At 45.3% G+C, this 16089-nt stretch overlaps 1 protein-coding gene across 1 annotated transcript; it reads left to right on the plus strand.

Annotated features, from left to right (window-relative positions):
- The first annotated feature begins 276 nt into the window (after positions 1–276).
- On the plus strand, positions 277–14109 carry LOC135388095 (MFS-type transporter SLC18B1-like). The gene is made up of 14 exons (XM_064617416.1): positions 277–386; positions 2529–2745; positions 3421–3516; positions 4913–4986; positions 6511–6661; positions 6985–7053; positions 7265–7352; positions 8854–9005; positions 9464–9562; positions 9757–9848; positions 9940–10035; positions 10111–10185; positions 10291–10384; positions 10969–14109. The coding sequence occupies exons 1-14, from the start codon at positions 355–357 to the stop codon at positions 11038–11040; spliced, it is 1407 nt and encodes a 468-aa protein (XP_064473486.1). The 5' UTR covers positions 277–354; the 3' UTR covers positions 11041–14109.
- The last annotated feature ends 1980 nt before the right edge of the window (positions 14110–16089 follow it).

Below are 16089 nucleotides of genomic sequence, written 5' to 3' on the forward strand. Positions count from 1 at the left end.
CCACACAAAGCACGTGCACGTGTCGAGGACAACAATGCACCAGCACATTACGGAGAACCGTAGCGTGGAAAGCCAGAATGTCATCAAGGGCGCACAGACTTTCATAATCCATTTCCACAGAAGCTTTTTATAAGGAAACCCTCCGCTCTGGTGGTTGCAGAAACAAAGAGAGCACACGCAGTGCCATCTGTGACTTTTCTATACCACGTCCCGCTTATTCTCTTTCGCCCTGATGGTCACGTGACTAAGAATGGGGCGAATGTCACAGGTGCGCGCAACATAGCGCAGTAGGACGGCGAGCGCTTTTCCAATGAGCTGATCTCTGCTGCCGGAGTGAACAGTTGACTTCTCTAGATGAATGGACAGCAGGAATATCACACGGACAAGTAAGGAAAAAGAAAATTATTTCGCTGCTACACTTTTGCTTGTGCTACGAGTTGCTAGGAAGTTGTTTCGCAGTATAGTTATAAAATTGGAGAACACACGTGTGGGCAACGAAATAGGAAGTTTGTTGGGGGTGGGGGATCGTTTAGCTAATGTGCTGGTCAGCGCTCGCATAAAAACACACTGAAGAGGTCACGCATAGAGAATCGAATTGCAAAGTTCGAAGCACAAACAGGTAGATGGAGATGAATGACAAATATATGTGAACAAAGTGTATTTTATGTGTTTTGTGGGGGAACCAGTGCTGAATAGAGCGCGTCTAAATCCACCTATACACGGATTTAGTATTGGTCGATGTGCGTGTCATTTGGGTTGGCTAGCTGGTTGTTTCGCATTGAACGGCAACACTCCAACAGTGGCAACGATTGAACCTGTCAAGCTGTTCGAAAAGCTCCTATATCCACTCGAAAACGAACCTCAAAGTCGGATGTTCCATGTCTGAAATCATTGTATGTGAAGGGATGTCATAGCACCATGCCGTCTTATGCAAACAACATATGTTCGAAAGTTGCATATGGTTACCAAAAACAAAGGCTTACGGATACTATACATTCGGCCAGCTCCACATATCTGAATCAGCGAACATAGGTAGCAGTTGTTTCCAGTAGTAGTGGTGCGAGACCTCTGCACCTCTGCACTCAGCGAAAGTCGTTAGCGTAGCACTCTGATGCACCAGAAAAGAAGTACATGTACTGTACACTGTTACGAAAATATCAAAATGTGTTTTACAAATCGCTACGTAAAAATAATTTGGAACAAAGTTCAAACTTTCACACGTTACCAAAGTATAGTTTACATATCACAACGGCTATTTCCCACCAGCAAAATCATAAAATCACCCGCATCGCTCTCTGCGTGCTGCGTACGTCAGCATGCAATTAACCCGCTAGCCCTTCACACTAAATTTCAAAACACCCTTTTTGGTGTAATTCGGCGGTATCATAACTGACTCCCTTTTTGGTGTATATCAACACCCTTTGGAAAAGTTACACCCCTCAGAAAAGGTGTATTCCTTACACTCAAATTGGTGTATTTCAACGGTATCATAACTGACTCCCTTTTTGGTGTAATCCTACACCCAGTGGAATCTGTACACCCTTCTGGAAAGGGTGTAAATGGAGTGCACCATGTGTCGTATATGAGACACGGCGAAATGAAGTCCGCGAATGCGTCTGAGGAATGTCTGAAGATGCCATGGCTGGGCTTTGGAATCCCAGCATCTAATTCCAGCAACCAGTGTAAGCCAAACTGATACAGATACATAAATGATACGGATGATACAGATGAATACATATAAATAAAATAAAATAAATTAAAAATAAAATAAATAAATATAGATATTAGTACAAATTTTGTTCACTTGAACATACAGTTCTTCATGGTTTCGTGTTTGTTAGTGCAGTATGTGCCCTTGTATTCGTTATGCAAATGCTCTCTTCCTCTGTTCTGTGGATACACAACTTTTTGCTCTGCCAATCCTTTATCGTAATTCTTATTTGCTGAATATGCGCTGCACTTGCTTACCACACTGTATTGGGCTGACATCTGACATAATGTCCACAAAAACATAGGACAGGACAAGTATTTTTTACTTTATGGTATTAGTTAATGATGAAGTCATGTCGTAAATATTAGGTACTGACAGCACAAGAAGGTAATTCGTTATTCGCCACATATCCATTCATTGTCTTTTCTTAAGAAAATGTCAAACTGGAACACATGTTTCACCCACTGTGGATATCCCCCAAATAAAAGGTATATATTGGTATATAAGATATACATTGGTATATATGTTGTTCATTTACACCATATTCACACCAAAATGTGATAACACGTTGGAAAGAGGGTGTTTCGAAACGCTAACACCCCATTAACACCACTTCTGGTGACTGTTTTTTCCATAGAAGGTGTAATAGGGGAGTATATGCAATGTTACACCCTAATTACACCTCAAACACACCAAAAAAGGTGTTCTGGAATTTACAGTGTTCAGCAATCGACGTGCAGAATTGAATTACAATCAGATACCCGGGGGTAATCCCCGAGTACCGCATAAAGATTCACCATCGGTCCCGTAACCACAGAGGGGAGGTGGTCCACGGACCGCTGTGGCCGGGCCATCGGACTTTCCTCAGCATCGACTGTGAACAGCGAAAGAGAGAAGGGCACCATGGACAGTTCACTCTTTCGGATGGACCTTCTAAACCACCGGTGGACCCGTGTTGGCTGCTGGTGGTCGCGTGGTGTAGCATCTTCCTTGCCATGTGCGCTTCCTTACAAGGGCCTTTCTTCACCCCTGCGGTAAGAAATCCCGCATTTACCGTTAGGACATTGCTGAAAAACTCATGACACCTTTGACTTTGTCCCGGAATGTTCGAGACAAAGGAGCAAGAGACCAGAAGAGTGATTTTGTTTTAGATGCACATACCTTCTTCGAGACTGTCGCGTCTCCTGGGAATTCGAAGCAGTTGATTTGCGTAGTCCCTTGCATGTGTCACATCGTATATTTCCGTCATTTGCTGCTTCATTCTTACTAAAAAGTAAGTTAAGTGTTCCTAAACTGTATAGGTGCGATTTTATTTTGGAAGGAAGTCGTTTACATAATAGGATATGTAGAAATGCCATACCACTTGTGTGTCGCCTATATAAATAAAGCAGAAGAAAGAAGCAGAAGGCTATAAAAAATAATAGAAAAAAAAGCACAGAAATGCTTGGGTAGTTCAGCACAAGGGTTCTGGGTCATACATGAAAACTCATTCCCATGTTCGTCTGATTTAATAAATGTCGAGCCTCGTAAAATTTTATACAGGAGGCCCGACAGCATTACGAATCCACACAGTGCGAAATTGTATTGCTGAACAAGTTCGTTATAGAACGCAACTGACTGTGTATCCATTTGCTCATATTTTGTACAGCACCGTAGGTATTGCGTTGAGTGCGACACTGCCCTAATTACCATTACCATCGTGAATGCAGGCCAGTGACCGAGGACTCTCAAGTTTCCAGACAGCCGTGGTGTTTGGCTGCTTCAAGGCAGCTGTCGCCCTTGGCGCCTGTGTCTCCCGCGCACTCGTAAGCAAATACGTGCATTTTGATGTAGCCGCCTGTCGCACAGTTAACTCGTATGACCTTCCATTATACGAGGTAAATTGGGTCAACAGATGCGTTCGGGTACATCGCCTGCTGGAAGGTGAAACAAGCGTGGAAGGCTATGGTCGCATCCCGTAGTGGTATGCAATCGCAAATACTTGTTGTGGAAATGCAACCAGGTGTTAGTTTTTGTGCATCCGGATATTGTTCAAAAGCGACGCGCCAGTTCTCTCAAGGCTGAATAGACAGTCAGCAAGGTCAGAGGATGCTGTGTTACCTTCACCTTGTCGAACGGACCCTGAGTTACTGCAATCAAGTAGCATCCGATAAACAACAACAAATACACACACGCACACGTAAAGAGACGATGATGGGATGGAGATGGGGCTGATGATGGCGGCCAGCAGGCTGGGCGCTGCCCCATTACCATTTGTAGATAGTGAGAGATGATGATGGAGATGAGGATTCAGGTGAGCAAAGCAGGGTGGAGAGACGTCTGTTGATGACAAGAAATCCCAAAGGTGACGGAGACCTTGGTGCATATGAACAACAACAACAAACAACAATAACACTCCACACTGCTACACCAAACTGCAACAACAAATACACTGATGATAATGAATGGGAAAATTCGCCACCTGGGTTGTGGCCCACTACCCCAATGCTGACGGGACTGCATGAGCTGGACAATGAGGGGGCGAGGGGAGAGGCATGGCAGCGAGGCCGCTCATCAGGATTAAGGAACATAAAGGACACCGGAGTCTTGCAGAAAATCCAGGAAAATCTGCAGGACACGGCGGTGTTGCAGGATCTCTGTCCTGGGCCCAAGGACTTCCGCCAAAGTGAACGGAGCGGCAGTGATTGAGGACACAGTCCACGATCACGTGCTGGATATCTGCTAGAACGGCACACATTGAGCATGACATGGTGTCAGAGCGACGCCTCTGTTTAAAGAGTAAGGCATGTGATAGAACGATGACAAAACAAACGAAAAGGCATGAAAGAGCTGTTAGGCGAAAGCATATCCACATGGCAACGAAAGTGTGTTGTTAGCCATACGTTTACGTGCTTTTACGTAAACTCACACTCTGGTCTAAGTGGGGTCATTGACGGGTTTGCGTCGAGCTCGGTCCTGTGCTACGTCACTGTTAATTGACCACGGTCGACTTTTATAGCCCGCTACTCTGGAGTTGACGGGTCGGGCAATGTAGCGTGATATCTCGGGCTTGTGCCGGGCGGGTAAATCAAGAGAAGTTCGGACTCGGGACCTGCCCGGGCCTAAGAATGTGTACACTGCTATAGTACATGCTACGGTGCACTTGCTTTCCCTCGCTCGCTGCTAGTATTGCACTACTAACCGCCTTTTCTGTGATTCTAGATGACGAGGTGTTACTCCGGTACAATCCTCAACGTCGGTCTACTCATCTATGGAGCAACATGTGCAGGATTCGGGTGAGCAATGACGTGCGTGACTTGATTGATGTCAAGTACCCGCGGTGTCTCTTTCTGTAACAGGTATACATGTATATATCTGCCTCGCTTTATTATTGTCTTCATAAAATGCTCGACGACTCCATATCAATGCTGCACGTATGCTGTCAACCTTGACAGAAAAGGCAGCAGGCTGCACACAATTACTTGTCTGTCATACATGACATGACTTACAGCGTCGCCTAGCAACGAATCAGGCAACAGCTGTGTGTCCGAGACGTCACATGAAGAGCTCGGCGTACGACGGAGCAGCAAGTCAAACCTGTTCAAAGTTACACTAACTGGGGATGGATACCAATGTGTTTTGTATCCTGCACGAGAAGTGCGCGAAATTACAGAAAATGTGGGAAACGCTCTCGGTTGGCTATTGTCTATCTGGCACCACAGACGCTTGATTCACGGATCGCGTGGTACAGTAACCGTAATATTGGCAGTACAGATAGTACGCAGTGCTGAACGCAACCCGAGCTCAGGTCGGCCTAATATACAGGGTGGGTGCTCTAGAAGGTCAGTCACATTTTCATGCAAGACGGGAAACCTCCTTGACGCACAGGCTCTCTCTGCCCTAGAGTAAAGAATTTATGCCAGAAAAACCTACGAAAAAATTGTGGTTACTACGCACTGTGTAACACAATAAATACGACCACGCAAACTTTCGCCTCCATCCATCGGTATATAGCGCACGGGAAATACATGAAGACGAAAGTTTGCGTGGCCGTATTCATTTTATTATGCGGTGGCTGGTAACCACAATTTTTTTCGTAATTTCTCTGACATAAATTATTCACTGTGCGGCAGCAGAAGTCTGTCTGTCAAGTAGGTACAGCGTCAAGCGCGAAACTGTTACTGACCTTTTATAGCACCCACCCTGTACACTAGCATGTGTCATCGTAATTAGTTGCAACCATGAAATTGCTCGTGGGGCAACAAATGTCTGTTACTCAACTTACCAGCCTTACGCTAGTTAAGGATTGATTAGTGACTGATAAGACCTTAACTGATTCCCTTTCTCCCTCCCTCTCCCCCGAGCAACGTGCGCCGATATTTCAAACATGGCTTTTCTTCTTCAGGATGGCTAAAGACCCAGTGGAATAGACATCTCCCTGTTTGTAAACAAATGACGTTATAGTGTTCTACAGCGCCACCAATTTGGTAGAGTTGAACTACGCTCAAAGCTATAGGGGCGAACACGGTCGCGCCCGAAAGCCACGGTCTTGGAGGGATTACGTTGGTCCCTGAAACGGACGCGACCTGCGGTCCCACTTTTCTTTGAGTAGGAGGCAGCGAAGTGCCCATTCGTGGAACCCAGTCCTCCCCTTCCGATTTGTTTCGGTTTCAGTGCGTCTACCAACGTCATGATGACGTTTCTCGGGTAGAGATCTATTGGCAGGGGGGCTCACAAGCCCCATTGACATATTTTTCGATCTTTTCGACTCGATATTCCGCTTCTTTCTTGTAGTCACATGAGAAATGACTCGATTTCAGTGGCGTCTTCTGGATGGACAACGACGAGGATACTTTCTGGGGAACCACCGCAGCGGTCCAAGCTGTAGCTGGGTTTGGCTATGCCTTCTACGTCAGTGCCACGTTAAGCACGCTTCTTAGTGGCTACCAGGCGTCTGTCACTGCGGTCATCGTAAGTATTCCAGTCTACGACATGTACTGAGATGTGTCCAGTGTTTTTCGTGCTAGAACTTGGGACAGCAACACAGAAACATAGCCGAAAAATATGCTGCAGCGAAGCATTATTTCGCCGAGACAAGTCGTCTTCTGGGTGCAGATTGAAGTAAGGTAGCAACCCTCTCTGTGCTTCCCGAGCGATCTGCCTGCCACGTGATGAACGTGACTGACGAAGATATTCTCCTGTTTACTGTTTCGTCAGAGCTGACGATTTATGAATCTTGAAAGAAAAATATCCAGACGCTGGTTCCACAAATGTGCTGATGCTCTTTCGTACAGGTTTTCACGGAACTTACCGCTGGTCTTGGCGGAGCCATTGGACCTATCGCGGGATTTCATCTCATACAGGTAAAAACTGAAGAATCGCTAGAAAGTCCAACTTAAAAAAAAAAAACTTTATTTTGATGATGATGATGACTGGTGGATTTCCATGGCCGAGCGACACTACCCCATTAATCAAAAGAAGGGTTTTACTCTATCCTGCTATTTCTCCTCGTTTTTTTCTCTTCATTTCCTTTCATCTCATCCGGCGTTATTACTCATATGGTCATTTGTGTAGGTTTGGAAATACTCGCTGCCATACTTCGTAATGGGAGGATGCTTGCTGTCCGGAATAGTCATTCGGTACGCCGTATCATCCAACACAGGTAAAAGTCCCTCCTGTCTTTCTGTGGCATGCGGCTTTGTATACCTAGCCGAGTGTGTTGAGGACCTGTCCTGAATACCCCAAGCAGCACAACATGTTGGCTCAATATTGGACCAATATTGGCAATACCGGCCCAATATTGACCCAATCTTGTACCAATATTGGGCCGACGTTGCCAATATTGGTCCGATATCGGGCCGACATGTTGTGCTCCTAGAGACACTAAAAAAAAGCTTTACAAGGCTACATAAAAATCCTCCGCTAACTGCAACCGAGATACACTTTCCTTCACTTGTTGTCGAATGTAAAGAAGCATATACCTAGCTGTAACAGCAAGGTTCCACCAATTTCTTCTCGGCGACCCTACTGACGGCGGCTTCGATTGAATTTGACGCAACTGTGGTGTGACATCGCAAAGATAACATCTTGGTCAAGTATATTTCAGTGAAGGAATACGTCTTCATACGTCTATGGAGTCGTAGTAACTGGCTTGCTCATTCCCACCGCGCTGTGTCATCAGCACATGTCAAAGTCGCGATTTGTCTGTTGTTGGTGTTACTGTTGTTGTTCATTAGATGGTCATTTGTTCGTTAATTTTCGTGTCATTTGATTATTTGTGTTTACTGTTTGCTTTTTATTTTGTTTTGTTTACCCGTTTGTTAATAAAAATTGTTAAAAATCGAGTCAACCATTCAAACGTGCGAGTTTCAAACTAAGTGTCCACACGCGTGGAAAAGTCACAATGGTTATTTCAATAACCAGGGTTGGTTACCGAAAATAATAACGTTTCCGTATCTGTTTCCGGCAGCGAAGACATTAGACTTTTCGTTTCCGTTTCCAAACGATTTTCGGTGACGATTTCCATTTCCGCTTCCTCAGCGGATTTTCGTTTCCGTCTCGGTTTCTGGCAAGAGGTAACGAAAATGTTTTCGTTTCCGTTTCTATTTGCAGCAATACAGCATATTGTATTAGCAATACAGTAGTAGTAGTAGCAATACATATTATTACAACAATAAACAATACTACAAGTTATCAAAACAGGTAGCGAAGCACTACACACTAGATAAGAAGACGTCACAATAATAAGTTGCTTGACAATAACAATCTATACCTTAACTGCAAGGTGAACTATATGTTGTCAGAATATAACAATTTATGCAATGATGTTTAGTATCGACAATGATGGTATGACAGGCAGAACGCCATCAACTTCTTCACTGATAAAAATGAATTAATTATACGCAGATTAAGTAGAAAGGTAGGGGAATCTCGTTACGTGAATTCCGTTAACGTTTCCAGGCTGGAATTCGTTTCCGTTTCGGTTTCCGGTAAAGGCAACGAAAATAGTTTTGCTTCCGTCCCCATTATCGTTTCTTGCGGAATTCGGGTATCTAACGTTTCTCGCTTCCGTTTCCGGCAACCAACCCTCCAATGAACTCAAAACTTGCGATTGAAGACTAAAAAAGAAGGGATATAAACATACACGTATGATTCTCCTCCAGGTATTTTAAGATTGACGGCGGAACGCTTGTCGTGCAGCGAGGCCATGGAGTTTTTGGGACATGTCCCTCTGTGGTTCGACATCCTCAACGCGTCTTTCGCAATCGGGACGCTGACGTTCCTGGAGTTGGTCCTGACGCCGCACCTTGCCGATGTCAGTTGCCCTAGAGTCACTCAATAAGCTACGCTTCAGTGTATCGACACTGAGTTCCAAGAGCGAGCATGCGCCATCTTGTTTCCGGGCCACGCTACCCACGCGCACGCGCACTTTAGCGCACCATGCCATCTATCGTGCGCGGGTGGAATGTTCCTTTCGTTTACAAGGAGCAGTTGACGGCCTTGAGCTCACCGTGACATCTTTGGGATGCTCTGGTGGACAATACGTGTATTATCGCACAGCAATCATACACGCTTCTCTATCGCACAGCGAGCATTACGTTGGCCGTCTTTGATCCTCAACTGGTGATGGTACAGGTGTGGTACGGAAACAAGATGGCGCTCCTGCTCTCCCTTGGACCTCAGTGTCGATACTCTGAAGGGAAGCTTATTTTGTGACTATATGTTGCCCTATATCTAAAAAGCACATATATAATGTGAGATTTCTCATTCTAGCACGGCTTCACTTTCCTGGAGACCAGCTACTCTTTCTCTTTGCTTCATGGAGGATACGGCCTCGGTGTTCTCGTGTTTGGTGCCATCGTTGCTCTCGTGGTAAGTCTTGTTGTGAGAAGTCAAGGACAGGTTGACGGCATTGACAAGGCAAACGGAAGCAACATCGTTTGTTTTGCATTTCGTGGATTGCTCCGTCGATCAGCAAAACAAACCAGTCTACGAGAGTGTTGGTTATGTAACGGATTGCGCTTCCTGATCACGGCACAAAATGTCGACTGTACCGTTTGACGCAGGGAGGACAGCCATTTATTGCTGCTGCTGCGCAAATCCTGTCTGTCGTTGCCTTCCTGCTTATCAATCACCACAAGTGGCTCAACCTGGATGCGTAAGCTGCCCATCCCTGAGTCAGCACAGTGCAGTACAGCGTGGAAAGAAAGAAAGAAAAAAATCACCAGAATTTCCTCACTCATTTCCAGAACAATGTGGTTGATGCGTCTGGGAATAGGATTAGCTGGTGCTTCCGCCGCGGGGCAGTTCCTGCCAGCGTTAACGCACGCGGTGAAAAGTGGAGCGTGAGTCAACTAAACAGCTCTTGCATCGCAGTACTATAGATATGCACGCAACTCCACCGCTCTTTGTTTCCGAAGATGGAGAGGCTACCCCTGCAACCTTTGGGCCACCAGCACGGTAATGTGCGCCGTGCTTTCAGTTGCATACACCGGGTAAGCACGTACCATTGGGTCGGTCTCCCTCGAGACCGTGGGCAATATAGCGAAAGTCAGAACTGTGCCACCGCACTGCTCACATTGTACTAACACGTTTTGCAGTGGAGCCATCACATCCTTGTTCTCGGGCGTCGTCATCGACTCATTAGGAACTTACACAGCAACCGGAGCCATGCTCATTGCTCAAGGAGTTTGGGTAAGACATACATGGCACGGTGCTGAGAGTCTTCGCGTCCTCTGCAAGGACGGGATCAAGTATTAGTGGATGATGATGATGATGATGATGGTAGTAGGAGAAAAGAAATAGAGATGTGAGCCCGCTCACCGCGGGACAAGCTACTCCAGGTCCAGTAGAGAAAATAGAAAAAGAAAAAAAAGTTATGTGAAGTCTAGAGGCCATGTGCAGTTCCAGTTCAAAGCATGCGAAATGAAGAAGCGTTCATCACAAAGTTGGTCACGAATACAATCCGTCGTAAAGCAAGACACGATACAGAGGTAGAGCTATTAGCTGCACGCAGACGCACACACACGCACGCAAGAAAAAGCGTAACGTCACAACGTAATTTCCTCTTTTCCCCTAAAACTCTCCACACCACTATAAGCCTGCACGACATTCTATTTCCGCCGTTCAGCAACAGATCCGTTGGAAGTCATGGGGACACAGACGCGCTTCAGTTATTCGCAGCCATCGAACTCTCATATCTAGAAAATGCCGCCGGGAAAACGCTCCATGCACGGTAAGCCTAATTTCATAAGATGCGTCGTCTGTTTTGTTTGCAGGGGATCGTGCGTTCCGTCTACCTCGTGGCAGAGCTCTGCTCAAGAGGATCCACTACTGGATTTCCCAGCTAGACACTTCAGCTCACCTGGATGCCACGGCAAAATCCAAACGCCGCACGCACACTAGCAGTGTGTATTGTCATCAAGCAGGAGAATTACCTATATGAATGTAGCCCTCTTTGCATAGACACTATAACTCTACCCTACAGTCATACATGACATGCAGTGGGATAATTTACCGTCTCCAAAACAGTTTTAAAAAGCTTCCATCCAAACGTCGATGTAGTCTTTCCGAAGATACGTTTCCTTATCGTATAGTACGGTTAAACTTTCAGGCGGTGGACATGAGAAAACAATAGCCGGCGTCCTGCTCGTGTGCTACAATTGACATTGACGTGTCTGCTGATTAATGTGCAACTATCGTGTTCAAATATGTGCATATACATATGCAAATATCGCACAGGAGGCACCCCAAATTTAACCTTTCGCCCCGCAAATAACCGGCCCAGCGTTGGCGATACGTACCGATCTATCTCGAGATTAACGACTTATCATACCGCTACCCAGAGCCGGGTAGGCTACCGCGTCTACCGCACCCAATCAACAGATAAGACGCTGTTATTAGAGAGTTTTAGGGTACCGTAAGCTATCCCCTTCGCGTACGAAGGGGATAGCGTGGCGGTTCTGCGCAATGCGCACATCTCTGTTTATGTATTGCACGTGCGCGGAATGACCAAAGCTACCCCTCGCGTTCGCAACGGCGATAGCGTACGATATACTAAAACTCACTACTGGTTTCGGTAGGCACGGTAACTTAACCGGGTCGCCACGATGTGTGACGCCGGCTGCGTGAAGTATGTGTGTTTGTTATAATGCTCTTGTTCGTAATAATATATATTTTATTTCCACCTCTGGAGAAATGGAGGAGCTCGAGCAATAAAAACTGAAGACTTCTTCACTTGACAAGCGCTCGAGACCCTTGTACAGGATTAAAGGAGTTGTTGTCATACTTCTTGTTTAGAGTGAGAACAAACAAAAAAAAAAAAAAAACACTTCGACACTGAGTACAGCAATTACCTGATTTCACGACATTTAATGGTACATAATTGGCCGCATATCACACTTCGTTGCAGACTAATGCGATATATAAAGAAAATCTGGGATAAAGGAAAATAGGTGACGACAGAAAAGCAGAATAAATATGTGACTGTCTAGCGAGGAAGAATTCTTTTACTTCACTCTTCGTAATTATTTTGATGTTTATGCTATGATGGTAAAATGTGTTCAGTAGGAGTGGAGAGGTGTGTTTATGTTGCAATTGTTGTCCAAAAGTGGTGAATTTTCCATTTCTCTGTTTAGATCATGGAGCGTATAGACATGTGTGTGCAGGTTTAAGGACACAAAGGCACTTTGTTTTCCCGTCTATTTATAGCCCGCTTGTAACGTGTAGCAAGAAAATACGAGTAAAGACTGTGTATACGGTCAAAAGCTGAATGTGTTTAAAAAGCGGCCCATTAGGGGTCATATAGTGCGCTCCCGCTACAGAGCCCTCTATATAACGAACTGCTTTCTTTTTAAGGTTGTAATCAGTGATGGCCAATAATTAAACTACTAGTTAGACTACCTGATTGTAGTTAAAAAGTAGTTATCAACTACTTGCAGAAATGTAGTGGCAACTACTAGTTAAACTACTATTTCGAGTAGTTAACAACAGTAGTTAGGTTACTGCAGGCGCCAACTACTTGCGATTTTGCCGCAAGCTTTACGGCACGATTGTGCTTCCGACCTTTACTTTGAGCTACTTGTTTGATGAGAACGGAGGTGCAGAGCAATTGTGCCATGCATGTGTACTAAATCTTCAATTTTAATGCATGTCTAGTGAAGCCTCATTTGCTGTGAAATAATTCTGCAACCCTGTTTATGTATTTGTGCGTGGCGCATTGATCTGTGACGAAGGAGCCTCAGTGTAAACCTCGTACATGGTCGGCCGTATGTTGTACGTACCTTTATAGCGGAAGCTTTCACTCCATAGAAAATATTTCCGCAGCAAGCTCTTTTGTCAGCACATAATACACAAGAGACAGGCAGTGGATTTTACGACAGTATGTGAATTAAGCGACGCAGGCGCAATAGTATATATTTTAAATATCAATATCACTACTTGTGATTCATATTTAGGTGCCCAAGAACACTACAAGTGATTGGTGTTGATGGACACAGTTAAGTTTGCGAGAACTGATGTTCTGAGGCTGGAACAACATAGAAAGGACAAATACATACAAAGCCTCACAGAAAGATGGAAGTCACTGAAAAGGGTAGCAGGCTGTAGGACTTCCAGGACAGTGACTTCCATCTTTCAACGTTAAGTAGTTGTAGATGTAGTTAAAATATATTGCAGTAGTTAAAGTAGTTTTAACTACTCACCTGAAAAGTAGTTGAACTACTAGTTAAACTAGTCCATCGCGAAGTAGTTAGTAGTTATAGTTAAACTACTGTGGAAGTAGTTAGTGGCCATCACTACCATACTACTATCATCACTACAAACCATATTATGGTGTGACTGTGTTTATGACGGGGACAATATAATCTCAGTAAAACAGTAAGTTAAAAACACATAGTCGCTAATACGGTACCGTTCTAATTAGGATGGATAGTGACATCTGGAAGCCTATTATTTGTTCCCAAAATAACTAAGTTTACACGTCCTCACTTCTTAAGTTGCTTCCCGGGAGAGGGAGGCCGCCATCGTGCGTCACCGCGGTGTGTGAGCAGGCTGCACCACCGCCACCACACACGCCGCTGTGTGTTATGTACGTATCTACCCTCCAGCAAATGCCAACTGCTCCTGGAAGTATTTTTCCTAATATTTGTTGGTATTGCTCCATGGTCTCCAGTTTGATGTTAATTGTTACTCCATTTCTTTCCTCTCCGATTCACGTCCATGCTTTGCGAGTTCGTGTGCGAGCGTGTGGTATTTTCTCATTTCTTTATCGTTCCTTTTGTTCCTTTACTTTTTTTTTTATTTGTGGCAAGCTGTGCTGCGAAGCCGCCACTCTGATACGACGCTGCCTTCGTGGCAGCTTTTTGTCAGTGCCTCCTACCACAAATGTGGGAAATAAATTATTATTATTATTATTATTATTATTATTATTATTATTATTGTTTCTATTATGTTTATACCCTGAGGGGCAAAGAATGCACCTCGAGGGAGGTATAAAGCTGGTATACCTTGAGGAAGGTATACCAGCTTTATACCTCCCTCGAGGTGCATTCTTCTACTGTGCTTCTATGTGCCGATGAATAAATAAATTTATTTCCTGCATTAGATAAAGTTGCGGTCAAGCATTATGTAATCTTTCATGATTTTTGGCACGGGCAACTTATCCACTCCACCGGGCATTTGCCGATACCTCACTAGAATCCGTCGAACCTCAGATCTGCACAGATGTTGCAGGCCAACCGTCGACTCCAGAATTGCCTCGTAGTCACACTTCTTGGAGATGTGTTTCAGGAAGCTGAAGCACGCGTCTCGTAACACTACCGATTCCACAGGCAGCGCTAGAGCAGCCAACTCATGGCAGCGCGCAGCGTCCCTTGGAAAGTTCACCTCCGGTGCCACGTTCATCAACGCCATACTCAGCGAAAAGTAAACTCGAACCAGTGGGTGCGTCTGGAAGTCCGCGTGGCAGAAACACACGTCGTTAGCTTTGATCTCAGCGCCGTACCGTAGAAGCAAACGTAACAGATCAAAGTTGCCGTAGAAGATACAACTGTACACAGGTCTTAACGTGCAGTTGCAGAGTCCCACGTTAACACAAGGGAAGTCAACAAAACCACACACCCCGCCGTAACAACATGGAAAGGAAGTCCTCCTGGACTTCTCGATGAGAGTCTCGAAAGTTGACAGAAACGGTATCTGTGATGGACACTCTGATGTATTACGGAAGGTGAACAGCATTAATTTGAAGGGAGATTTACTCTTTGCCGTTATGAGCGTGCACAGTTCACTCATGCATGCGAAGCAGGAGAGCACCAGGTGTACCGCACTGTCCTGGACGTCACTTGACTGGTTGGTGAAACTACAGAAGAGGAAGACTTCAACGGCGGTCGCTCGGTGGTCGCTGAAGAAGTAGTGCACGGGTTTGCTGATGCGGGCCACGACGTGCTTGACTTTCGCAGAACAGGTGTGACATTTTAGCATATTAGGGTGGACGACTGGACGACGAGGGCTGGTGCGGCTCGACGTGGCACCCATGGTGGGTATCGTCTACGACGGGGGAAGGGACTTCATGCGGCCGGGCTATAATCTAATTTGTTTCCGTAGCTGCCCTTCGGAGAAACCATACGCTTCACGGGGACCGCGAGCTTCCCATCTTCGCGGCGCGAAAAGGTTTCTTCTTCAGCCACAAAGGAAATGGCCTTAGAAAAGATTTCTTGTCGTAGAACTTCGTTTCTCTCGTGTACGCGGAGGCTTCGGCTCACAAACGAAAACATTAACGGGGGTCGCACATAAAGCGTCACTCATTTTAACAAAAAAGGTGAAGGAACTACACAGTAACTTTGTATCACACAAACACAGATAGTTAAACTCCTCTCATGAAAAGAGCTGTATGAAATCAATGGCATGTGAACGTGTTTCGGCACTCTTTTCATAAACTCAGTCATCGGGACATATTTAAATATATTTTACATTTCATGCGGTTGCCCCTTCTCCAAACGAAGTGCTTCTCTATACGCAACCGATGCGTGTCAGTTCATCAGTATGCTTGTCTGTTTTCATGACCTCACAATCTAAAGCCCGAACTCCAGTTTTTGTTGTCTTGCAGACTTTCAGAATAGGTGTGTGTGGTAATCGTGGCAGTTTCCATGCTCCATTATTTAGAGGCATTAAATTATTGTTTCGTGTTCCTCAGTGAACGGACTCGACAATCTGAAGACGAGCAACACAGTAAATAAGATCCCGCGCATAACCAGGCCTGGAGGAATCACAATCGGATACCACATTGTGCATACGAATATGAGTCCTGCATTAGTCCAGTGTAAGGGACCTGTGATTACCACCAGTGGATCGTGAAGTATCATGCGTAGGGCATTTTCTGCACAACACAGGACCGGCCCTCA

This window comes from Ornithodoros turicata, chromosome 3 (genome assembly GCF_037126465.1).
Source record: "Ornithodoros turicata isolate Travis chromosome 3, ASM3712646v1, whole genome shotgun sequence".
NCBI classification, from domain to species: Eukaryota; Metazoa; Arthropoda; class Arachnida; order Ixodida; family Argasidae; genus Ornithodoros; species Ornithodoros turicata.